Source organism: Apis florea, unplaced genomic scaffold (genome assembly GCF_048593485.1).
Source record: "Apis florea isolate Af1SG1 unplaced genomic scaffold, ASM4859348v1 contig_2492_pilon, whole genome shotgun sequence".
In the NCBI taxonomy this organism is placed as follows: domain Eukaryota; kingdom Metazoa; phylum Arthropoda; class Insecta; order Hymenoptera; family Apidae; genus Apis; species Apis florea.
The window spans coordinates 4,225,148-4,251,130 of NW_028256593.1; the positions used below are offsets into that span (position 1 = coordinate 4,225,148).

The 25,983-nt window shown below is 40.6% G+C and overlaps 1 protein-coding gene across 7 annotated transcripts in view; it reads left to right on the top strand.

The window, feature by feature from the left end:
- LOC100870268 (uncharacterized) overlaps positions 1–25,983 on the top strand; it is a 400,411-nt gene that overhangs the window by 235,598 nt on the left and 138,830 nt on the right. For 6 of the 7 annotated variants that reach the window (XM_086906262.1, XM_086906261.1, XM_086906264.1 and 3 more), the window contains one exon: positions 15,518–15,595. In XM_086906262.1, the coding sequence (XP_086762388.1) occupies positions 15,526–15,595 (70 nt within the window). In that variant the 5' untranslated portion in view covers positions 15,518–15,525. Of the gene's footprint in view, positions 1–11,033; positions 11,053–15,517; positions 15,596–25,983 lie in introns of those variants that run through there. The other variant, XM_086906266.1, reaches the window with a different exon arrangement.

A 25,983-nucleotide genomic window follows, 5' to 3' on the forward strand; every position in this document is an offset into this window, starting at 1 on the left:
ATTAGTCGGCATCGATCAGACCGAGCTCTTCCAATGAAGACGTATCGCGAGCGCCACTTATCAGCTCGAGATGCGCTCGATTAATTTGTTTAATTGATCTCGATCCCTCGTTCGAAGAATCCTCTCCCCTCCCCTACTCCCGATTTTAGTCCTCCCGAGTTATTAGTTACCACGAGCCGTACGACTTAATCGATTAGCCGAAGTCGAGCAGGAAGCGCGATTCGAGTGCACGCCCGTAGTTTTCGAGGGTGGTGGCTTTGAATATCGATTACCCGGCCGTGTCAACAATAGCGGTTCGATGAGTAGTAACACCGTGATCCCACTGCGAGTCGCGATACACACCTAATCCCGTTACCCGATTTTTAACGATGCAGCACTCCCTCCTTTCGTTACTCTTTTCGTTCGAAACATCGATTAACCCTTTCGCTACTATGGGTGACTATAGTCTATCGCTCTGCATAAGATGCCAATGAAGTATTACGAGCAATTATAGTCATTCTGCATAAAGATGCCACTGACTAAGAGCGACTATAGTCGCTCCTGACATAAAGATGCCTACTGAGATACTACAGGCAAACGATTATAATCGACTCTGCGATAAAAGCATTGTACGGACGATTATGTCACTCTTTGACTATACACTGTCGCTCTGCATAAGGTGCTACTGAAGTATTACGGGCGACTATAGTTGCTCTGCACAAAATGCCACTAAGATACTACGGCCGACTATAGTCATTCAGCATAAAATAGTCATTGAGATACTACGGACGACTATAGTCGCTCTGCATAAGATGCCAATGAAGCATTACGAGCAACTATAGTCGTTCTGCATAAGATGCCAATGACAGGCGACTATAATTGCTCTGCACAAGATGATGGGTGATTATAGTCACTCTGCATAAGATATCATTGAAGTATTAGAGGCGACTATAATTGCTCTGCATAAGATGCCACTGACAGGCGGTTATAGTCGCTTTGCGTAAGATATCACTGACGGGTGACTATAATCGCTCTGAATAAGATGCCACTGAGATACTACAGACGATTGTAGTCGCTCTGTATAAAATGCTATTGACGGACGATTATAGTCACTCTGAATACTACCAACTATAGTCGCTCTGCATAAGGTTCCACTGAAGCATTACGGGTGACTATAATTGCTCTGAATAAGATGCTACTGAGATACCACGGCCGACTATAGTTGCTCTGCACAAAATGCCACTGAGATACTACGGCCGACTATAGTCATTCAGCATAAAATGTCATTGAGATACTACGGACGACTATAGTCTGCATAGATGCCAATGAAGTACTACAAGCGACTATAGTCGTTCTGCATAAGATGCCAATGACAGACGACTATAATTGCTCTATCATAAGATGATGGGTGATTATAGTCACTCTGTATAAGATATCATTGAAGTATTAGAGGCGACTATAATTGCTCTGCATAAGATGCCACTGACAGGCGGTTATAGTCGCTTTGCGTAAGATATCATTGACTATAATCGCTCTGAATAAGATGCCACTGAGATACTACAGACGATTATAGTCGCTCTGCATAAAATGCCATTGACGGACGATTATAGTCACTCTGAATACTACCAACTATAGTCGCTCTGCATAAGGTTTCACTGAAGCATTACGGGTGACTATAATTGCTCTGAATAAGATGCTATTGAGATACTACAGACGATTATAGTCGCTCTGTATAAGATGCTACTGAGATACTACGGGCGACTATAGTCGTTCTGCATAAGATGCCGCGTATCATACGATATGACGAGCGATTGGAGTTATCGCGCGTCGAGTATATTTTTCTCTGGAAACATAGCATCGATATTCTTTTATCGTCAATTTTTTTCTTCTTCCAATAAACACCGTCAGAGCAACTCGAATTGCGAGGTACTTGATGATCTTTCTCGAACACGTAACGAAAGGGTTAAAATGATAGAAATTTTGAAAAAAGAAATAGAACGAGCCTACGTTACTCGCGTTCGTTCCATGCTGCAACAATATTCGTTCGACGTCGCAACAACAACGAAATGTTCCGACGCGTTCCGTAGAAGCTCTCTCGAAGACTTTAACTTTAAACTTTTACCGCTCGGTCGAATTGTTAAAATTGAGCGGCAACGACGAAGAAGGAGAAGGATATTCGTGAAAAGAGCGGAAGCAGAAATGGGGATATTTTAATTTTCTCTGGCGAGTATTATCGCGGCCGTTTTAATTAATTTTAGTTAATTAATCGGGCCGTGTGTATGCGATATAAGGAAACGCCTCGTAAGTGGATGCCTCTCGTTGCCTTGAACACGGCGTAATAGGGGCAAAAATGGGGGAGGGGAGAAATGGCGGTCGTGGCTCTCGCGGAGGTTTTAATTTCAGGAGCCGGAACAATTAAGCATGGGATGGCGTATCTTTCGCGCCCGGTTGCGGCAATTGTCTTTAAAGTGGCTTAAGTAAGTCACGTTTGGAAGTGAATTGAGCTTGGCCACCGGCGTTCTAATGAATTCCGCTCGCGGAATTATATCTTATACCCCTCGCGCATTTGTTACGATGCGTTTAGAAAATAACGCAGGCATCGAGGGTTTCACCTATAAATAAGACGGACGAGGATCGAGAAAAATGCGAATTAAACTGCGATGCTGTGTGAATTTCGTTGAAGTGGGAATGATGTTGAAAGAAAATTTTTTCTTGCCCCAGAATCCATTAAAACTTGAGAAGAAATGCGAAGCTGAAGAAGCTTCTCGATCGGTCGAAGACAAGGGACGATTCTTTTCTCTCTAAATGGCTACTTAAAAGAAATACATGTATAAAATGACTGTCATTTTGCGCTCGCCATTTTGTGATTAGCTTCTTCCAACTAATTTGATACTTCTTTCCTCCCTCTAAATATTCCCAGAGGAGAAGGTTTCCTCGGTAATTTCGTTCGGCACGAGATGCCTCCTATAAATCGTCCGTCTACAAATCTACAAATCATGATTTTCTATAATTCGATCGACGAAATTCAAGAAATGTGCGTTTACCGTGAATGTGCTCGTTTATTGTTTAGAAACGAAGCTTCGATTTTAAATAATTTTGCGTAACTCGTACGTGTCGAACGTCGAGTCAGGATATATAATAAGATAAACACTTGCATTTCGAATATAATTTGCTATCAGTTTCACCGACGCAATAAAGCGAATTGTCATTATCGTGCGTGTCATGCGATATCTTTGTCGCTGTGTCATCTTCTTGATTCGCGTTACCTAAAAACACCTCTTAAATGCGATTAACGGGGAACAGACGTATATTTGACACGTTAAACGCCATCAAAGCATGCTTTCTCTGAATTTGCCGTAATATATGGGAAAGTTTAACCCAAGTTTTCACATTGGGGACAGAATATACGAAATATTATACCTCTTTATACGGTATTTCGCTATAACGAAATTTGGCCTTTTTTAATTATGGCATTTTTTCGATTTATAGCCCACAATGTTTCATTATACCAAAAAGAAAATGCTGTATGAACTTAAAACTATATTATTTTATAAAAAAATTGGAACGGATGCAATTTGTTTGGGTATCGAAATAATGGATTTTTTCAAAACTAACTTCATATCTAAACAATAATAGTGAGTTTAAATAAATTTTTTTATAAATAAAATTTTATGTATATAAATATTAAAACGAATTGTAATCTATAACTAAAAATAATATTTTTAAAATTATTAATTAATAAATTTAATCTAAAATTAAAATTTATTAAACATTAATTTTCTATAAATTATTCTTAAAATTATTATAATTAATATTCTAAATCCTATAATATATTATCTTCTTTAACAAAAATTACATTAGATATTAAAAAATTTCTTATTAATACTAAAATTATTCGAAAAGTATATGAAACAGTTAATATTGTTCTAACAATTAAATTAATTATCGAAAAAAAATATTCATATAATTCTTTGAATAAAATCCAACTAAAAAAAGATTTTTAAATTTACGGCCATAAAGCGAGATGTAGAAGTGTAGTCTCAATATCAAGATTTTCAAGCCTCGATTGTGTCCAAAAATTAAAGTTACATCGAACATTGTTTACTTATCTTTGCAAAAATTTACCTGTTATATTTCTGAAATCTTCCTCCTAAATCAGAATTTCATACTTCAACACTTCCTTATTACGAATTAGAAAGCCAGGAGAATCAATTTTCATTTCGTTCTTCTCCTTAATCCTTTGACTGTTAAATGCTCTAACTCGAAGCGTGTTTCGCAGTAGCTGGGGACTGAATAATATAATATTTTGTCCACTCGAAAACAAATCCAAACATTCTTTTCTTTTCGATATATACTCGTCTCGATGTTAAAGTTTTTAAAACACCATAATTATAATGTAAATTGTTTAAAGTAACATCGGCCTTTGAAGATTTTCGTCAATGCACGTCTTGGATGAAACAATCCAAGTGAGAAAGAGCGCATCGATCATGGGTCGTATTTTTATTAATCATCACTTCTTACGTTATATAAAAAAAAGTGCATCACAACACGCCAATCACAACTATCCAGCTAACAGAAACGGATTTAAGAGGATAATTGATCAAGATTTTGTTTCTTCTCGTTCTTAAACAACCAAGTATATAATTTTCGCCATGTATGCGTCCATGGATCGTATCAATAACAGTCAAAGGGTTAATTAAAATCATGTTTTCATCCGGAAATGTTTTAAATTATCGATAGTACGAGCTTGCAATCCAGGCGTCGAATTGCTCGCCCCTCGCGGAAGGCGGAAGGGTGTTGTTCCTTTTTGTTTCCTGGCGCACGGTTGCCAATGAGAAATCCCAGAACTCGAGGAGGGGGAGGAAGATGCGTAATTATCGCTGCGACGCGACGCTGCAACCACCGTCGACAACGCGTTACCAGAGTTTCCGAGTTGCACGCTCGGGATGCTCGATTGGTGGCGTATCAACAGAGAGAGGAGAGTGGAATTGGAGGAGGAAGGGAAAGATCGTGATGGAAGGTTTCGCTACAAACACGTCGTGAAACGTGTTTTTGGCAAAAGATTCGAGCGCGAGACGCTATAATTTGATTCATTTTCGTGCCAAGAAGATGTAAGGTTATAATGGAGAGGGTGATATTAATCTGGAAAATATGATTTCTGATTTGTTTCTCGTCTGGATTCGTTTTTTCGCTTTGGATTTTATCACACTTGGAGCAAGAGGGATGGATGTATCGGGAAAGAAAAGAAGAAATTGGTGATTTTAATTATTAGGATTTATGGATTTTCGGTAGTTTCGAATAATGAGCGATGCACGTTTGTTTATTTTTCCAATTACGTCTGGCAATTGGGATGTTTGTAATTGTTTCTTTTACAGCCGAGTTTACCTTTGCTCGTGTATAAAAGTGATGAAACTGGATTTTATTAGTTTGAATAATCTCTTCGATACTTGAATTTCATAAATTGAAACGTGGCCCGATTTCATTTAAACTTTCGTATTAACATGATCGTCTAGAGGGAAATTTAATTTTGGAATTTGGAAAAACTTGAAAATTGAGAGCGTTTACACGAGATTATTGTATAACTTGGTTAAATTAATAACTTTACCAAAAAAATTTTCGCAAAACAAATTATTATTTTATGATAAATCAACATCAATCTGATTACGTGGTAAAGTAATTAAATCCAGAGGTTTTTCATATTACCATAATTTAATAAGCGATGAATGTTTTTGACGAAACGAATGAAAAATAAAAGATTGCATTGCACGTAGAAATGAAAACGGAGTTATTATTAATTATCGGATCGAAGGATTGTAACGATCGAGATATATGACAGTTCAATGGATTATAAATGTAATGATAAAAATATAACGAAGAATTCAATTAAAATTGTATCATTAATTATTATTATTATTACATTCGTGAGGTATCGAAGAAATAAAAATCGACATTTTACTTTAAGAAATTGTATTTTCTCGTTGTTATACAAATATATTGCAGTCGAGAGAGGTGGAGAATTTTAAAACTCTCTTACGCAAATGTAAATGTTTCTCTCTAGGAAAGAAGAAGGAAGCAGGATACACTTTATACCTATACCTTTACGTTACGATTCGAATATAAAAATCGGCATATCAAAAAATATTTATCATCGAGAGAAACATCTTCCAAAACAATCCTATAACAATCGTACAACAGTGGATGAAGGAAATAATAACAAATCTGTCCGTGCAAAAAGATTTCTCAATCTCGATCGAACATTTTCCTTCTCGATTCCTCGATCGTCAAATATCAATTATTACGCACACGTGTAATTACGCACACGCCTCGTTTGGGGGTGGAGGGAATTGGAAAAAGTGGTGCGTATCCAAGTGTGTCTGGCCGAAGGTTGTTAACTATGCGGGAGGAGGGAGAGGCACGAGTATTCCCGTAACAATCGCATAAAAGATTAAAGTATCCGGCATATACGCTGACCCAGTTGCGGTTAAGAGTTGTACAATACGCTTGAAAGCAAGTATTCACGTGCTGCAAACGTTTTACAGAAATGAAGGTGGAACTTAACGAAAACATCTCTCGGTAGGAATACCAACTACCTTCCGCATTTTTTACCTCCGCCGCCGTTCTTTTTTTTTCTTCTTTTTTTTTCTCTCTCTCTCTCTCTACCTCCTCTGCGCCCGCTCCATCCTTCCCTCCACCTCCTCCTCTCCCTCCTTCTTTTTTTTCAAATGACGATTTCCAGAACATGCGTGTCTCGACAACACCCTGGAAGAGGTGGGGCGTTGAATTTCACGAATTACTTATTCGAGATCAGAGAGATCATCGATCACGTGGCGTGTATAAAATATTTAATAATCCCACCAATTCCTAATTTCTAATTCGTCGTACAAGCCGTTCCATTCAACGAGGAAACATCTCTAACGCCAGCCCATCGATCAAGCTTTCTCGTTTCGACCGATACTTTTCCCGCGGGGGAATATACGTTCCTCTGAAAAAAAAAAAAAAAAAAAAAAGAAATTTTCGCTACGCCGAACAACTCGGCTTATTTTCCCTGGCCACGTTCGCGTGTATCGCGTGTACAGATTGAAATCCGACGAGGCCATCGATCGAGACGCGACGAAATTCCACGGCGGAGGGCCGATGGCACGCATCGGTGGAAAGCCCGGCCCGGGAATCCTGCATTTTTTTCTCGTCCAATATGGAGGACGGCCGGATATTCAATTAATCTTCGCCCTGGAGAATCGATCTCTCCTTGTGTTCCATCTTTTTTTTTTTCTCTCTCGCGTTATCACTCAACGTGATCTGAAAAAAGAAACGAAAAGAAAGGGAAGGGAAAAATTAATTTCGCGAATTTTCGTTACTTAAACACGAGATCGATTCGCTTCCTCCTCTTTTTGGATTTTGGCCAGATCGGGGAACACATCGTCGCGAAAGGGAAGACGTATTTCCTTCCGTCACGTTTTTTTGTTCTTTTGCCTTTGTGTCGAAGTTCGAAGCCCGGTAAGAAACCCGTGAACACGGAAACCAATGAAGTATAATTGCGCGGGTTACATAAAATCGACGCGAAATTTCCTTGAATAGGAAGTCGAATGATGAATCGACAATTGAGAAGCACAAAAGCGCAAGCGTTTTTTCCTTCTCTTTCATCTTCGTCGCTTTTCCCGCTATTCATACAACGCGAACAATTTTTACATCATATCATCCTCTTATTTTTCATCTCTGTTTCTTCGAATTTGTTGCGTTTTGTTGCGTGCAATTGCATATAATGCGATTATTTTGGAAAGGGGGGGGGGAAGAGTGAAAAGAATCGAGAACGTCGAGCAAAGTCTTGGAGAGCGATTCTCTGGATGGTGCGATGGAAGGCGCGAGATGACATAACGCGCCAACTTGGTCAAATATTGTTCAATGGCTTTCAAATGAGCTAATGCATAGCCCCGTTCACGTTCCAATCATGCACGACACGTTGGATAATATTTGTCGTTGGACGAATGGCGCGATATGGAATTACACTCGAACGATAAACCAGAATTCTCTCCCCCGAATTTTTTCATACACCGCGATCGTTTCGACAGCTTTCGTTCTATTAGCCCCTTCAAAATTTAGGAGAAAAGAAACTTGCGTCAATAACGTTTAATATTCTTTTCGGCGACATTTTTAAGGCTATTTAATTCCAGTATTCTGATATTTTTAATATTTTTCTAGAAAAAATACACGTGCATCGTTCGAATACGAAATAATTCGTAAGAAAAAAGGGGGGAAGGAATTTATTTGCACAGCTAATAAATCTTGGAGCAAGATCTGTTTCGAATTTTGATACTCGATACTTCTCTCAACACTGGAAAAGAAAACTTGCAAAAACTTCTTCTCTATGAATAATTCTAGAAAAAAAAAAGAGAAAATTCGTTCAATTCCCCCCTTTCCCTGCCTCTGATCCTTGGGAAAAAAAAATCGTTTAAACGAGTAGCATTTTGCCGAAAACGGGGCGTAAATTAATGCGCGACAGAACGGGAACAACTTCCAGCAAAAAAGAAAGAAGCCGAAGAAAGCAAAGGAAAAAAGAGAGAGAGAGAGAGAGGAAGAGAGAGATGAGTGAAAGAAGGGGATGAAGCTAGTCCAGTTATCCTCCACGGGGCCGGAAATTTCCGGAAACGCGAATTTTCATTGTGCCCCGAGCGGAGGTATCCGGAAACGATAACAACGAGCTACGTAACCGTGCGGATAAACAATAGTCGACAAACAACGGGCGAGAGTTCTGCATTTCACGGGCTCATCGCGGCCTCCCCAATAATGGACGTCCAAACGGGACGCGTTTCCATGCCCTGGAACTGTGTGGAGGGATAACTCGCTGGATCCAAGAGGGGGGAGAAGAGCGGTGGATACATGGAAGAAAACGCTTCGAGCCGTGGAAGTATTTCCCCCCCCCCCCCCCCCCGATACTTCCTTCTGTTTTCGGGGAACTGTGATGATTACGTGGCGCTACTACGTACGAGGTTCCAGTGTTGAGGAAGTATTGAGTATATATATTTTATTATTATTTAAATGTTGAGTCCAATTGACTTTTCGAGTATCGAAATTCGAAACAGATCTTGCTCCAAGATTTATTAGTTCAAATAAATTCGTTCCCCTTTTTTTACGAATTTTATTTCGTACTCGAACGACGCAGATGGAAAATATTGGAATATTGAAAAGGTAGCCTTAAAAATGTCGTCGTTAAAAAAGAATATTAAACGTTGTTGATGACACGTCGTCCACGAAAACGACTGGTTATATTAGGCGTGCAAATAAGTTCCTTCCCCTTCTTTTCTACGATCGTAACTTGGCGCCATCAGAAAGAGCGTTTTCTCTCGTTTTTAAGAAGAGTCGCGATGAACGCTCCGAGAGTTTCCTGTGCAACGATTTCACGTCTTGCATCGAGAAAGTTCGACGAAAATCCGACCCAGACGCGAGAAGAATCGGGAGTTGGACTGAAACAATCGAATAATCCTGATTTACGTAATAAAATTTTGAATTTGGAAAAAAAACTTGTTTGCACACCTAATAGAAAAATGATAGATCTCATTTTTCTAAGTGATTCAACTTATTCGAGAGGAAATTTCAGAAGAATTTGAAAAAGATTCAATAATTAGTATTTGAATATAAAATATACAACGATTTAATTATTTTGCAAAATCCCTCGTTGTATTCCCTCGTTCAGAAGAACAGTTGGAAAAGTTGAATATCTCGAGTGAATTCGTCCCGTTTCTGTAGCGGAGGAAATAGTCTGCACTTCATTGTCGTCCTTGTTTATTATGGAACCGTTGCTGTGGCAGTTGGTGATTAAACCCAATACACATAATGGAGCTCTACATTGCTCTACCGTGCTGCTGGCCCGTGTTTACAAAAACCTGGTGGCGTAGAGAAAAAACGTAGGGAAAAGCAGACTCGTTAACTGATAATCAATAATCCTCGTTCACCTGGCCTGTGCATCCCTTCATGTTCGCGTGCAACAACGAATAGAAAATATTGACGCGATCCGAGTTGAGTGAGTATTGTATGCGATATTAAAGCTTTCCACGGGACCAGTGAACTTTTCGCGGCAACCAGACTGTTGTAAATCGACGTGGGCGGAGGCTAAACGGAACAAAGGATATCGAACGTGTCGAGGGACAAGGTAGCATCCACTTGACTGATCACTCGATCTGGAGAAATCTTACGCGATTTTATGATTTTGAAACGTGCACTTTTGAATTGTCACTAAATATTGGACACTGGCGTTTAAAAGTTGAAATTATATCCACAGTTCCCCCAACCTTTCTTTGCATTCCGTTCGAGCATAGAAAAGAATAACGAATGAAGAAAGGAAACAGGATCGAGAGGATTGTTAGATAATTCGAGAATCTGAACCTATGCTTATATATACTTATGGAATAACGAGTGAAAGAAGGTCGAAAATAATTAACGATGCGAAAGGGATCCTCCTTTCGACGAGGATCAAGTGTATGGCGGTGAAATGGTTGCTAACGTGAAACAGAAGTAGCCGTATAAGCTGCATCGCTCTCCTATTGGCCGTGGCGGTGGAACTAGTCGAACCACGGAACGAGTGCAGTTAGCGTAATCGGCCGCTTGATGGCGTTTTGTTCGCCGTTGATCGCGAAATTCCCCTAATGATGCGCGCCGCCTAACTATCGACGAATTTATGAACGGGGCTTTACCGGAGGATTGCTCCAGCCCTTAAGTGGATTTATGACGTGGATGAGATTTCTTAGCTCTTCCTGGGATTAATAGCCCCTGTAGTATTGGTGCTTCGGGTCAGGCTTGATGCCGAGAGAACTAGACGCTAGTAACATTTACAGTACGGTCGATAATGAAGTCGATGCTATGTATACTATGTATAATTTAATTTGTATTTACGCGTATAACACTTAATGCATCGAATAGTATTAAAAGTTTCAAGTAATTAGAGCGAGGTGTTAATTGCATATTTGAAATGTATACGTATAAGCGAAAATACTTATTACGGTTGTAATTAAATAGGCAAGAGTTTATGTTCATTAACGAGGGAAGTATAATGAGGTAAATGTATAGTGTTGTTGTAGCAAGGTAAGGGAATATGGTATAACAATTTCTTGATTAATTTTTTACTTTAACTCACTTATTGTAAGATAATTAGTTAATTTATTACGTTGAGCGATAGTATAGTCAAATAATTTCATTACATTTGGAATAAATCCAATAGGGGATTACATTAACTCTTGACGGTCTAACTATAAATCTATAAAATTAATTGGATTTTCTCGAGTTCATCATCGAGTACACTTTCACGATTCATTTTGTAATTTTCCAGTTTATTCAATCTTGTAAAACTTTCCCCCTTTTTTTTCCACTCGTTCTTTATTTTTGTCGCGATTGGAATAAATCCAATCTTTGGAGATTGAGGGGCTTTGAGGATGAATGAGTTCGATTTAATCTGATAATCGGTTTTTTTTTTTAATTTTTCTTCAATTTTTTTTTTTTTTTTTTTCACGCTTTTAATTCGTCCAATCTAATAATCAGACACGAGGAAGTATCGTAATTCAAGGAACAGGGTAGATATTGTCCCTTCAAGTAGATTTTATTCGCGAATTAACATCGATTGTACACAGAGAGTTATTTAGAATTATGAACTGGCGTTTACGCGGAATTTACTTTGCTTTAAATTACAAATTCCTCGAGTCTACCACCATCCAACCCCGGTAGCGTCAGACATTCTCGACTCGTGTAATAAATTTTAAATGTGCAGGTTTGCGAGGCTAAATTTTACTCCTCGAAGGGGCAAGTTCAACAATGCGATGAACGTTATATTAAATCCGAAACGCGAGAACTTCTTGCTGCAAAATATAAAACTCTAACCCTTCGGTATGGAAATGGAATTGCGGCGAATTTCACTCGACCCAAAAAATTCGAAGGAAAAAAACCACGTTATAATTTTAAAAATGTTTCTACGCAAAAAAAAAAAATGTTACATTTTTCGATATTTAATAATCGAGACAAATTTGCACAAATTCATGCAATTGATTCAAATTGTATATCCGCTTCATAAACGACGGGTTTAAAGCTCTCTCTCCCTCTCTCTCTCTCTCCCTCTCTCTCCCTCTCTCTCTCCCTCCCTCGAAACGTCGGATCACGTTTTCAAGATAGTGGCAATTAGCATGGAAATAGTGTAGTAGCGTCGAGTCATGCGTAATTCATTGGACACAGTCATTTTCTTTCAAACATTGGAATTACAAGCGCGATGGTAGTTGTTAGTACGATCGGCCGTGTCAGCGGGACACATTAAGCCGTGTGTATAATCCGACGCGTGTCATAACGCAGACTGCGGCCAGAGGCACGCACGGTGTATCGCTGGATTATGGGGTTGTCGACACGAGGGATCGTGTTATTCGGTATCACGTCCCTCAGGATATCGCACAAATGGATTCGTATTCCGCCGCACTTCTTTCCACGAGCATGCATATCAATGGGCCCGCCACTTTCCAACCTCTCGAGCCGGAGGGATAAAATTTATCGAGCTTAGGTGCCGGTGATTTCTTGTTTCTACCAGGCTCGTAGAAACAGGCGATTAGAATCGTAATAGTTTTTTTTAAAATCCACCTACTCGAATCTGACCTGGCTTTATAAATCTACTAGACTTCATATGAAATCAGTAATAATTAATAATTTAATCCGATGAAGGATGTGATATTCGAAAAGAAAGATTTACAATTTAAAATGGTAATTTCGAAACTTTAAGACAGCTATTTTAGTAAACAAGAAACAGATATGCGCCCGCCACTTTCGAATCTCTCAAGATGAGGAATAAAATTTATCGAGCTTAGGTGTCAGCGATTTGTTTCTTCAGGTTCTGGAAACAGACGATTAGAAGGAAAAAGTGTAATATTTTCTTAAAGTCCACTTACTTTATATCTTTCTTTTCTTTAACCAAATTCCAAATTTTCTTCCTTTCTGAAATATTAGATTATTCTGAAAATTTGAATTGAGAAAGAGAACATAATTCCATTTGAAATTGAAAATAATTTCCAATTAAATTCAGTCGAATGAAATAAAATAAAATATAGTAATAACTAATAATTTAATCCTCGAGACGATCATTTCTTCGATCTCTACTTACAGAATAAAGCAGACAAAATTATCTCAAACAAGAAACGGATAACGTGTTCGCAAGACTCCACCGTTATTATTTGCAGAATAATCCGCATTCACGGATGGAATTGGCCATTACGCCGCGCGTAGGTGTCTAGGAGAAACACCATGGAAGATCGCGTAGGAATGTAACACGGTGGCTGGGAGCGTGGGATGGCTGTTTAGAGGAGGCAACAGAGGCTGTAAGAGTACCGAAAAGCGTGGAAAAGGCTAGGTTCCCTACCCATGGGGGCAGAGACGTGCACGAATAGACGCTGAAGGCGATGTTTCTTTCCTTCCCTTGCTCCGTTTCTTCTGCCCTCTTCTTGTCGCCTGCCTCCGTTTTCCAATTTTTCTCCCCTTCCTCCAGACTCTCTGCCCCGACCACACCTTCCACCTACATTCTCTTCGTTCCACGACACGATGGGATCCTTCCTTCCGTCCATTTAATCAACCCTCGTGACAATGGCGACACTCGTCAAAAAGTTAAATTAAACGTAGTTAATTCGCCTTAAGAAAACGTATCCGATAAACGTATCATAACCCTCCTCCCCAAGAGCTCAGCTGTTCAGAGATAAGGAAGGAAGCCAAGGGCTTCTCCAAGGCTGATCCATCCCAGGCAGGTGTCCTTGGTGCAACATTAATTCGACGGGTGAGGCGCAGAGTGTGCAGACTCGCAGCTACTGCAATTCCTCCCTCCAATGTTTTTTAATATCATTCCCAGGCCTGCCATAACTCTTTCCACGACCCCCATACGGTGTACCAGCGGCGATGTTCCTTGCTCCCAGACAACATCCACGTGGGGTGGGAGGAATCCGCAGATGCGTCCCATCCGGGCTCGAAAGCTCGCTCGAGCTTGCGAAAAGCCAGACCATTGACACTGGTCTGGGGCGCCCGCCATTGTTGCCGGGCTAATAAAGAAAAATAAAGGCCCCTCTTCCCGCAGGACATTAACTCTTTCCCGGCTTAACTTCCTCCCCTCTCTCAAGGAGCAAGGAAATCTAAATCGCGGTTGTTCAATCCGCCTAACCTCTTCTTTATTGTTCGAACGAAAGCAAATTAGCCTTGGCTCAGCCGCTCTTCTTTCTCTTCTGGATCCTCTTTGCCTAGTAGAGAGGGGACAATTGTTGAGGGGCCGGTGTTGTTGATCTTTCGAAGGATGGATCCTTTTATATCGATGGTGGAAACGAATCTTTGATTTTCGACGAAGAGAAGAAAGAAAGAAAGGACGAGATCGATGGGCGAGACGACTCTTCAGCGGCTAATAAAGAGAAATAAAGGCTCGCTGATGGATATTAGCTTCATATTTTTTCCTTTACCGCCCTCGATTGCTAGCTCCTCTCTCCCTTCTCTCTCGAGTGTAGCTCGAGAGGAGAGGATTCGTCGAAGGAAGGAAACGGACGCGACGAAACTGTTCGTTCGTGACGCGGTTCCAAAGAGGGAGGAGATGGCGAATTTATGGCCGACTCCCGGCTTCGATTTTCTTGAAACATTGATCCCCTTTCCATCGCCGCGAATTGTTTCCCCGTCGCTCTTCCCCGATCCCATTGAATTGGATTCCCAAGAAAGATCCTTCCCAACCGCCCCGCTCTTGCCTCTAGCTTCCCGGATCTCGAAATTGGGCCGATTGTTTCGTTGATTTATCCCGATAGGTGGCCTCGACGTTGGAACAAATTAGAGAATGTTTCATTCCCACGGACGACGTTTAAGGCCATCTCGTGAATAATGTAATCGACCCGACCTTTTCCAAATTAATTACCGTCACTTTCTCTCTCAGATCCGTCCGAGAACTCGTCAATTTTGCGACGGTCAGACGATCCCCTGTCGGGTTATCCATCCATCGATTCTTTCCGTCGAAATAACTCGTCTATTTTCGATCGAAAGGAAGGGGCTTTCCCCTGATTCCACGTTGTGGAAACGAATATGGCGCATTAATTCGGGCGCGGCTGCGTTGTTTCTCAGTGTTTCGTCGAAGGGGTCGACGTGAACCGTGCAAGCTGAATCTGCCTGTTCAGTCATCTAGCTCTCTGCCTGTGTGCAGAACTGCGAATAATCATTTTTTTAGTAATCGTGCACAAACGATTTTCGTACGATACCCGAGGGAATCTTATTTCTTGGGGGGAATTAATAATCGAGAAGAAGGAAAATGTAGAATTGTTTGCTCTCGAATGATCGTGCGAAATCGATATTTTTTCAAAAATGAAGCGAAGAAAAAGATTAATAAATTAAAATTATATTAAATGACGAATCTCTGTTTCTCTAGAAACGTCAAAGAGGAGAATATTTTTTTAAGAGAGTTTAAAATAATATAAGTAGAGAATATGTATTTCGAGATTGCCGTTAAAAATTATTATTAATGCATCAGATCATCTCTGACCCCAGGTTGCCACTATTTTTACTGTTGCAGATTCGAAGATGAAGTGGCCATTAGTGCTGACTTGCCTTCTGTTGCCCCATTCGTGCATCCTCGGTGCATCGCATGCCGGTAAGTGGTTATTCTTCCAGTTTCTTATCCTGTAATCGCGGAATAAATTATATCGTCCGCAATCATCTTGTTATTTCGCGTATCGACCGTGTGACAGGCCTACGAATATCCTCCATGCCTTCCGCATCCAGCCGAATAAATTAACGACCGCTTTCTCCAACTCGGCCCCTCCATTATCTCTGGAAATAAACCCTCCCCTTAATTAACCTAACCCATTCCTAACCGACGTTATTATGTTGAAAATTCGCTCGATTTCAAAAGAAAGAGATCTTAACCTTCTATTCGTCGGGAATAAATTCGTTTTCGAATTCATTCATAAAATCTCTCGAACAAAAAAAAGGAGAGGAGGAATCGAGCAAGATGTTGAGAGAGAAAGAGAGAAACATGGACTCGTTAATAAATGTTCGTCACCGCGACATCGGTTCTCCTCCCAAGGATTGACCCGGATGTGATAAAACCGGCGCCATTATCGCGTCGTAAATCATCCCCTCGATCGACAGTTTGTTCGAAGGTTTGTGCGTGGAGGAAGGGGGCGCAGCGACCCTCGATTTCGCGCAACGAGCCGTGAAAACGGGCATCGAGGCCAGAAAAACAACCGAATTGAATCTATTTCCCTCTTTCTATTAGCCCGGCCATGGAGCGCGAAAGGCCTTAATCCGCCCCTTGTTGGAAAGGAATCTGGCGTAAAGTTTTGCTAGAAAAATACGTGAACAGGATTAAGATCGAAAATCGTGATAGAAAGTTTCAAATTTTCTTTCCAATCTGACTTTCATTTCAAAATGTTAACTCTGATGAGCATTCATTTATAATCAATCACGCAACAATCCTCTATTTTTAATACACGTGGCATCTACACATTCTACTCTGAAAGTTCTGATACATGATTTAATACAGCATTTAAATATATATATATTTAATCGTGGAAATACGTCGAGGATGGATAATTCGTGGACTTAATGCACAGCGAGCCATGAGTGAGCCTGTCCTCGCGCCACGTGGTCAGATAAATTGCTTCTGCTTCCCCCTTGTGAAAGGAGGAAACTGTGGCAAGCCAACATGTTGTTCTTATTGTTTCGATTCCTGGTGTAATTAATCATAGTGCCCTTGCAACCCTTTAGGATTAGGTGGAGCTTAAGTGGGAGTTGTGCAACGATGAATTTTCAGCCTTTTTGTCTCGATGAATTCGAAAATAACATTATACGTATAATTAAAGACTCAGTTTGGAGAGAAGAAGTGGGATAGAAAAGGTTGAGAGGGACGTTTCCTAATTTCATTGCACGAAGGAAGGGAACAGTCGATTGATTCGTTGCAGGCGTCAAGTTCCATCGGAGCAAAAAGACTTCCTTCTTTCGATCTCCTTCTATGGCACGCCGTTCCACGCCTAATTTGCATGTGAATGGACCGTAAAAGAACCCGGCGAAGATAAGCCGAGAGCCGTATAAATATTTCCTTCCACGATTTCCAACTTCGGTAATAAACAGGTTAAAGGATCGTGTAGCGAACGAAATTGTTCCGAATGGTAATCCTCGTTACATCGCCATTATGCGCCATTAGGAATATGCCTGTGTAATAAATTCCTTAGCCTGGCCTGTTACCTACTGCCGTTAAAAATGGCCGATTCTGACACATTATTTCGAACTTTTATCCTCCATTGAATCGATCTTTAATCCAGAATCGTTTCGAAACGATCATTGTACAACTCGATTCCACGAGTCGTACGAGGGGCAAATCTTCGTGACAATCCGCTCGTGTTCGTCGAGGGGGTGGTGGGGGTCTCGAGACACGCGGACAGTGTTCAGGGGCAAAGTGCAGTCACCCGCCACTGGGCCGGTAGAGGGGCAAAGGAACCGCATCGGAGAACTCGACGAGACTTTCCCCTTTCGACTTAATTGGCGGCTTCGAGACTAACGGTGGCGGCCGTCTACGTCGATTGAAGTGGCGCTTTGGCCACGGTCGCGGACTAAGAAGCTGGAAACTCGTTAACGGCCCTTGCGAAACAATCGATCCCTCTTCTCGAGATTCTCGTCTATTTTTTTTTTTTTTTTTTCCATTTCCAGTTGGTGTATATATCGGTGAAAGGTAGCTAGGGAAAAGTTGCTAGAGAAAAAGTAGATCTATCCGATTGAGATTCCAAAGGAGGATTAAAAAAATTGTAATTTACAAGTATGACGTGATATCGGTTGGAATAAAGTGTATTTCGCGTACGTTGCATTATCGTTAAATTTTCATTTTCAACGAGAGTTGTGTAATTGGCCCATTTATTATAATTCCGTTACAATCTATGCAACGGCTATATTATTGTAATATGCAAAGAAATTAAATTTTGAGCCCAACGTTGAAACTAATATCGGTTAATCGATCCGTTAATTAAACAGTAACTGCCCCAGTTTTGAAACAATTGTGTCTCGTTTCGTGAAACTGGAACGTCTAAACCAATTTAGGGGATGGCGAGGAAAATGGAGAGGAGGAACGGCCGACGAGGAACGACGATTTAATTTTCTTTCATTAACGTCACTCCACTCGCGCGATTAGTCATGAATTTTATAACCGACGTTGATCACTATTAATAACGCGTAGAAAAATAGAGGTGGCCGCAACAATGAACGTTCGAGCGTATCGATGAATTCTCTCTCTCCTCTCGTCATTGTTCCCGCGACCCATTAACAGTAGTTCGTAACTATTTACGTCCACGAGTTTGCAAAGTAATGGCGTTTCGATCGAATCCCTCGATATCACCAATTAGCTCAAAAGTATCATGAAACGTCAAAAAGTAAATCGTTAAGGATCCAGATATTCGGTCTCCTCTTTCGAAAATTCGACTTTTACTTTTACGTCTCTGTACTCCTTTTTTATTTGGTTTTAATTTGGTTCCCTCATATCGATGAATTTGTCTTTTCCTTTTTTTAGTAATATTACATCAAGAGTAAAGCGAAAAAATTACTCGAATCGAGTTATTAAACTCGAATGATTTTAAAGAGTCTGTTTTTTTTAAACAGATTTTAATGTATGATATATTATCGATAACTGGTATTTAATTTATATTCTTTAATAATTGTTCGAGTCTTTAAGAAACCTTAATACCTTTATTTCATTTATATTCATCGTTTAAGCTGTTGAGTTTATATATATGTAAAGGCGCGACTCGTATCTTGTATATTTATATGTGAATTAGGCGTCATTGTTTTGTTTTGTTTCCGACGAAAGTAATGAGCGTAGTGGAACGAAGGCATCGGCACGATCCACATCTATACGTAAGTTTATTCCTATTTCTCTTATTAAATATATTCTGATTGATATTCTTATCGAATATTCTTTATTTTAATCGAATTATTACGCAACCTATTCCCTAATATAAGCGTGTAGAATTTATTCTTGCTAGTTATTAACATTATGACGACCAGTAACGCGATACTAGCGCCACACAACCATTAACTATCAATCTGTGATTCGATGAGTCTCAACTACCAATGATTTTACTTTTTACTCGCTAAAAGTCTATCTATCCATATGTATATAGTTTATTCCTATTTCTTATTCCTCTTAAATATTAAATTAAATATTAAATATTCCTCTTAAATTCTTTCTTTTATTTTGGTCGAATCATTTCACAACTTATTCTCTAATATTCAGAATTTCTAGAATTTTTTACTCTTGCTAATTATTAATATTATGACGATCAGTAACGCGACACTAGCGCCACATAACCATTAACTATTAATCTATATGATTCGAGTATTAAGTCTCAACTAATTACAAATATCTCTTTGAACAAATCGACCAACTATAAATCAAGCTATTTACTTTGCTAACTAACATATATTATATTGATTCTTACTTTCTTTATTAAATATATTCTTTATTTTAGACTTAGACTTTGCTCTTGCTAGTTATTAACACCAGCTTAACCACACTTAACCTTAATTATCAATCTATACGATTCGACAACTACTAATGATTCTACTTTTTACTGGCAAGATACACTGGTAAAGAAAGTTCGATTGTTCCCAAGCAGCTAAAAAGGCTTGAAGCTATACCTTGAACTACAAGTTACAAAGATCTCTTTGAAGGAGCGATCAGGCAGCTATAAGGCGAAAGCTGTTTTAATGACGGAAAGCAGAAACGATTCCCTGTTTTTTGAGACCAAGGAAGTTGACGCGTCTTGCGCCGATCTTCTCGAACAAACAGAGGAGAGGGAGGGAGGAGGGGAAAAAAGACATGACGTAAAAACGGTTAGGGCTTGGTGTCCCTTGTATTGCATAATCGCCGATTCCCTTTGAGCCATTGAATTTGATAACTACCTTAATTGGCAGCTTGCCGTCTCGCGAAAGCCATCTTTGTCGATTGAAGCCCGTTGCCGAAGGGGCGACACTCCAGAGGCAGAGGATGAGTTCAGCGGATGGAAAGTAAGAAGCTCGAAACTCGTTAATGGCATGGATTCCCGCGGGACAATGACGTAAAGACCGTTGTCGGCAACGTGGTTGCGCGAGATTCCTCCTCCAAGTAACTATTGACCTTTTCTTCTCTCTCTCTCTCTCTCTCTCTCTCTCTCTCTTTTCGTCCCTCTCGCGTTTTGCTAAACGCTGACAAATAATTTGTTCGCCGCTTCGTAGCGAATCTCTGACGATAACGTATAATTGGAGGATTACTGATTATCGACGAGATTATTAAAGCTTTCGTCGCTTTCGAAAATATCATATTTCACAAACGTTATCTTCCTTCCTTTTTATTAATCGAGATTTAATTATAATAATAATAATAAGTTCCAAATTTTTCGCTCGTCATAGTCGATAATTTTCGTATAATTTTTAATCACGTGTGTATATACGAAACGGTATATACACACGTGTTCCTCGAAAGGAACGACGGACGTGTCCTCCTCCTCGCGTCGATCGATGCGATGGCCTCGTCTCGAAAAATCAAGAAGAACACCGGCCTGTTTCGAGGCTGGTGCCGCGTTGGTATCGCGTTACAATGGAAATTCGTTAGATTCACCTCCGGTTTCCGTAATTTCCTCCACCAGGGCGCGGGAGGGGGAGTATTTGCTTTGAAGCAATCCGCACAGGGGCGGGGGAAAAAGTAGCGGGGGAGCGCGCCACTGCGCGATAGAAGTAAGCTTTTTCATCGGAAGAGAACTAATTTTACGACGATGAAAATGCACGTTTACAGACTATGCCCAGGCTGGCGGAAAGGGCTGGGTGGAGGAGGAAGAGAGAGATGAGCGATGGCCCGAAGCGGGAAGCTGAATTCGCGTTCGTATCTCGTATCTCTGGTTCTGGCGGTTTTGTAACTTTCCAAGGAGGGCGTGCGCGTGTGTGCCCGGCTAGAATTAACCTTACACGGCCTCCTACCGTTTTTGGTTAATGGGTTGTGATGTGAGGGGATGATGATGGCGTATATGCATAGCTAGAGATAATCGGCGGGGCGGAAAAATCCTTTATCTTTTTTTTTTCTTTATTTTAGACAAGTGTCTTCGTGGATTCGGATTTTCGTTCAGTCGAAAGACTAACTGTCTTGCTAGGTCCTTTCTTTCGTAATTATTTAATTAATAAATTGTTTAATATACGTATTAGGTGTTATTTCTGTTCGTCTACGCGCTTATATCGTTTGTGCAATCATCTGCACAACCACTCGTGTACAGTATTCCGAAATATCGAGTGAATTTTCGTATTTGCTCGGGCTTTTCGCGTACAAGATAACCGCACAGTTTATTATACGCACACAATCCGGTGGAGGCACGCCTCTATGTAGACACGTGTAGTTAGCTTAAAACCTACTTAACAGTAATAGAACTTTGGGGTAATAGAGGCTAAATAGGTAAATATATTTATTAGAGAAGGATAGTTGAGCGAGTAATTTCGAAAAATATATATACACACAATTGATTTGATCGATTGACCCAACTGAAACTTCTTAAAGCTACGAACAAGAAAAGATCCAGTTTGCTCCAATGATGATTTCGTAATTGTACTTTCTGTCCAAGGAAATTTTGTTTGTTTCATCGTATTGGCAAGTTCTGCGAAATTAGAAATCGAGTCGCCATCATCTCTCGCCATAGAGCAGGCCATCCTGGCGATTTTAGGACGATCTCGATGGAGAGAAAGAAATAAATATGTTGTGATAATGCTTGCGTCGAATTTTCGGACGAGCACGCATCCCTTTTTCTGTTTCGAATTAAAAAACCTTCCTTTCCCTAGCTGGCTGGTTGGCTCACGCCACGATGGCGACTGACCTGGACACGGAGGAGGATTCAATTAGGTAATTGAAACGCTATGAAGATTCAGCGCCCTCCTTTTCCTTCTTCCTTTCCCTCCCTGTTTTTTGCGACTCGAAGGAGGAAGGGTTAAGAGGAATTGGACGAGTATTTATCTTACAAAGAACTGCTCGAATGAATCTTTTCCAACAAATCGATGTAATTCTAATGATTTTTCTATTCGAGACACGTGGTCCCGATCTTTCTTTCTTTCAATTTTGTTCCTCGACAACTTTATCGTATCACGCAACGCGATCCTAGATTCTCATCCCTTATCCAACATCGATAGAAACCGGTTTCTGGAAGGCAAACAATGCAGGGTTACACGCACGAGCAGGCCGCATCATCCTGTCACCCTCTTCTTTTCCCGCTCGACCGAGTGTGAAACCAAGAGTCAGAGGGTGGACACGAGGAATCGCGGTCGTGATCTTCCTTTCATCGGTTCCATCCCACTTCCGCCCCGCTTCCCCCTCGCAGATCGAAATCGCGTCGACCTAATTTCCAATCCAAAACGTACGTAGCTCCTCCGCTTCAAAATTAACTCTTTGCACTCGAATATCGCCTCGTATTGATTTTGTTCCCGAGAAATTATTTATTTGTGAAAAAAAATCTTCAAAGAGGAATAAAAGACAACAAATTTTTTTACAGTTGTTATATATAAAACCACAAATATAGCCGACGAGTTCAAACATATTGGGAATTGTTTCGAACGATATCGTACAATGCAAAACTGTAAAATGTAATTTTTTCGATATTACTTGTATCATTTTTACTTTTTTGGTCTTTCACGGTTGTTTTTTTTTTTTTTTTATATATATATGTATATATTTTATCGCTATCGTAATACAAGATCGTGTTTTCGAGGGGAATATTGGAGCGGTTTATTCCTGTGTACCTTTTAAAAATTTTGAAAAAATATATATACACATATTATATAGATTTTCACCGACCAAAGGGGTTGAGATAAAAATTTGTGTATTTTTCAAATTTTCCCTACTAGAACGGCAAGTTAATATTGTAATATACATTTTCCAGAAAAATGTTTTCATTTCGACCGAATATTAAGGGTTAATTCTCGTAGACATTGCAACTTCGAGTGGATAAATATCTCTTCTCGCTGTTTGGCCGCGCCATCTTCATCTCATCGCGTCACTTTCTTCCAGGATATTCTCGACATACGGTGTGTGTGTGTGTGTGCTTCGTTTCACAAAAGAGGAATTAATTTTTCACAGAGCGTGCACTGCGTTGCTTTATTGTACTGCACGTGCGCGTGGGTGCAGGAAACTTATACCCTCCTCTTCGATAATCATCAGCCCTTTTGTAATGCTGTGTATTTTTATAATTCACAGCGTTCAGAGTACCGTCACGGTCTGGTAATCGGATTTCATTCGCTCGGCGAGATAGGATATTCTGAAGGGAATTAAGAGAAATGGGCCCGTGAATGAAATCTGTTTCTGAAACGATTTTCGAGAACGATTCTTCTTTTACAAGTTGAAACTTGTTCCGGACAAAGATGATAAATTAACCGGCTAACGTGTGCATCTTGAAATTTGAATAAAAGACCATTGGACAAAAGAGGATCTTTCCTTATTATATATTTAAACTCATTTAATTGATTAATTAAATCTTTGAACCAGAACTCTCCTATATTCGCTGTCAAATTCGTTTCGTTACAACAAAAGAGATTGAAATTAATTACAATTGTTTATTTACGAGTTTCCAAAAATTTAGAATCTTAGAGAATCACAAATAAAAAAAGTTTCTTTAATTTTGTGTAATTAGATAAAAATTAATTTCTTTCGATTTTACACGCACAATTATGAGACAATTATAATTTATCTTTCATCAGCCTCCCTCAAAGAATCATTTTTGCGAAGTGATTTTTTTAAAATAAATTGTTGCGCAAATTCCATCTATCATATCGATTATGCATACATACAGATACAATTTTATTATTTTATTACATATATAATTGTAAAATTACAAAAAAAAAAATTATTAAAAAAATATCAAAGACTTTTCGAAATGAATACAATTCTGCTTCAAATTGCAATTATCCTAATTTCTTTTCCTAATTTACGCGATCCGCCAAACATCGCATTGCATTTATAGGTTAGGTTACACGTTTCGCCTACCGCAACGCCATCCAACACCCGTTTCGTTATCGTAGTAAAACTCTTTCTTCGCCACGCTTGAATCCCGTCCTTCCAATTCGAATCACTCTCCACCATCACTCAGGAAACCGGCGTTTAACTCTCGCGCACTCGACCACGATTTCGAACGATCGAAAATTTTCCAATTATCCGAGTAAACGCAGATGGCGCGCGTCCCTCGTGCGATCACGGCGTGCAAAATTAATCGGATCGGCCCGTTCTTCCTTCCTTCCTTCCTTCACCGTTCTTCTCTGACGTTCCCCGCCCGAAGCGGCCCGTGAAATTTTTTACCGGCCGAGCGGGGCGGGAAGGAAGAGGAGGAGGAGGAAGACGCGCACGCCTATTTCCGTCTCTCTCTCTCCTCCCATCCTTCCCCCACCTTCTGCGCTCCGGAGAGGTCCGCGCGGGGGGTTAATCAGAGTCGAGGTAAACAAGCAGACGACCAGCTCGCTTGGTAATTAGTAAGGTCCGTTAAAGTGGATTCCGACACTGGCGCCGCAAAAAGAGGAGCGACACGGGCGACGATTAAAAGTCCGCCCGACTTTCCTCGCCATCCCCTCGCCATATGATACCTTATCACACATTCCCCCCTCCCCCTCCCCACCCTTTCCTGCCGATTTTTTTAGCCTCGAATCGATGCTCCCATGTTCTTATTTATTCTCCGTTTCGTGGAATTAATTATTTTGATCAATCTTGGTTATGAAACCATTGTAAGATTTTTTTTTTATCGAGTGATTTTAGGCCGAAGTTGAAAGAATGCATGACGCGCCAATTTTTTTCGTGGAAAAAGAAACGAATCGCGATAATAATAATAATAACAGCGAAAGAGAGACGAGATAAAAGAGAGAGGAGAAAAAATCGGAGGGGGAGGGGGTAAGAGAAGATGCAACGAAGCGAGAGATATCGTGCCGTTCCTGTCGAAGGCTGAGAGCCGACCGAATTTTTCAGCGGCATTACCGATTTATATTTTATACGTAAAAATCGGCGGATTTACTCTTTTGGATATGCGCGTTTTTAACGTGTATATGTGTATATATATATATTCTTGCAGCGAGAATGTACCCCGTCAAACGTTTCTCTCGCCCGGCCAGAGGAACGTGGAAAAACCGTGGCCCGTATTTTCCGCCTTTCTGTTTTTCACCAATCCCATCCTTTACTCTTTTTCCCAGTATCCCCCTTTTTTCCCTCCCCGTCCTCTCCGCGCTCTGTTTCTCCGCGCTTTTTGCCGCTGGTGGATGGAAAAGGTGAAAACTTGGCCGGTGAGTACGCGAGGGTGGAAAGCGCGAGGGTGTTTGGCGCGAGTGCGGAGTCGAGGGTGCGAGCGATGATCGGTGAATTTTCAGAAAAGGCTTCCAGTTTTACGTGCGAATCGTGTGCCCCCCCCCTTCCCCCCCTTCGTTTCTTTTGGCATGTGAATGGACTCGCGTGCACGCACTCTCGATCCATTATTCTCACTCTTCGTTACTTTGCTCACCGGTTTGAACCAAAGAAAATCGGATAATGCCGATTTTTCTTGTACACCGTTACCTAAAATTTTCAGTCGGACGAATTATTAAGCCTCAAAGCGCGAGCAGCGTCAAAGCAGCGATGAGAGGCGGAAACACTCTGGAATCAATCATTCCTGGCAGAATAAACAAAAACTGAACGGATGGTCCAATTAAACACGTCAAACAACCAACACTATTCCATTAATTACGTAAATTCACGTTCCCTCTGCAAAGTCACGCCCTCTTCTTAATAGTTTTCCTCCGCATCCACACACCGCGTCGCCCCTGCACGATCGCTCGTGCGCGTGCGCAATTTCACGTGTAAACCGTGGCGTGGAACAGTGTGTCTCTCTGCTGATAGGCGAGGCTGAGAGGAGGCGAGAGGGCGTACAGCCGTCCCAGATAGTCGACGCTTTGTATTTGCCCATTAATAGTGAACTACCATCCTGGCTGGGTTGCCTAGTCGGTGCTGAGAAATTAGCGGAGGCGCTAATTGTG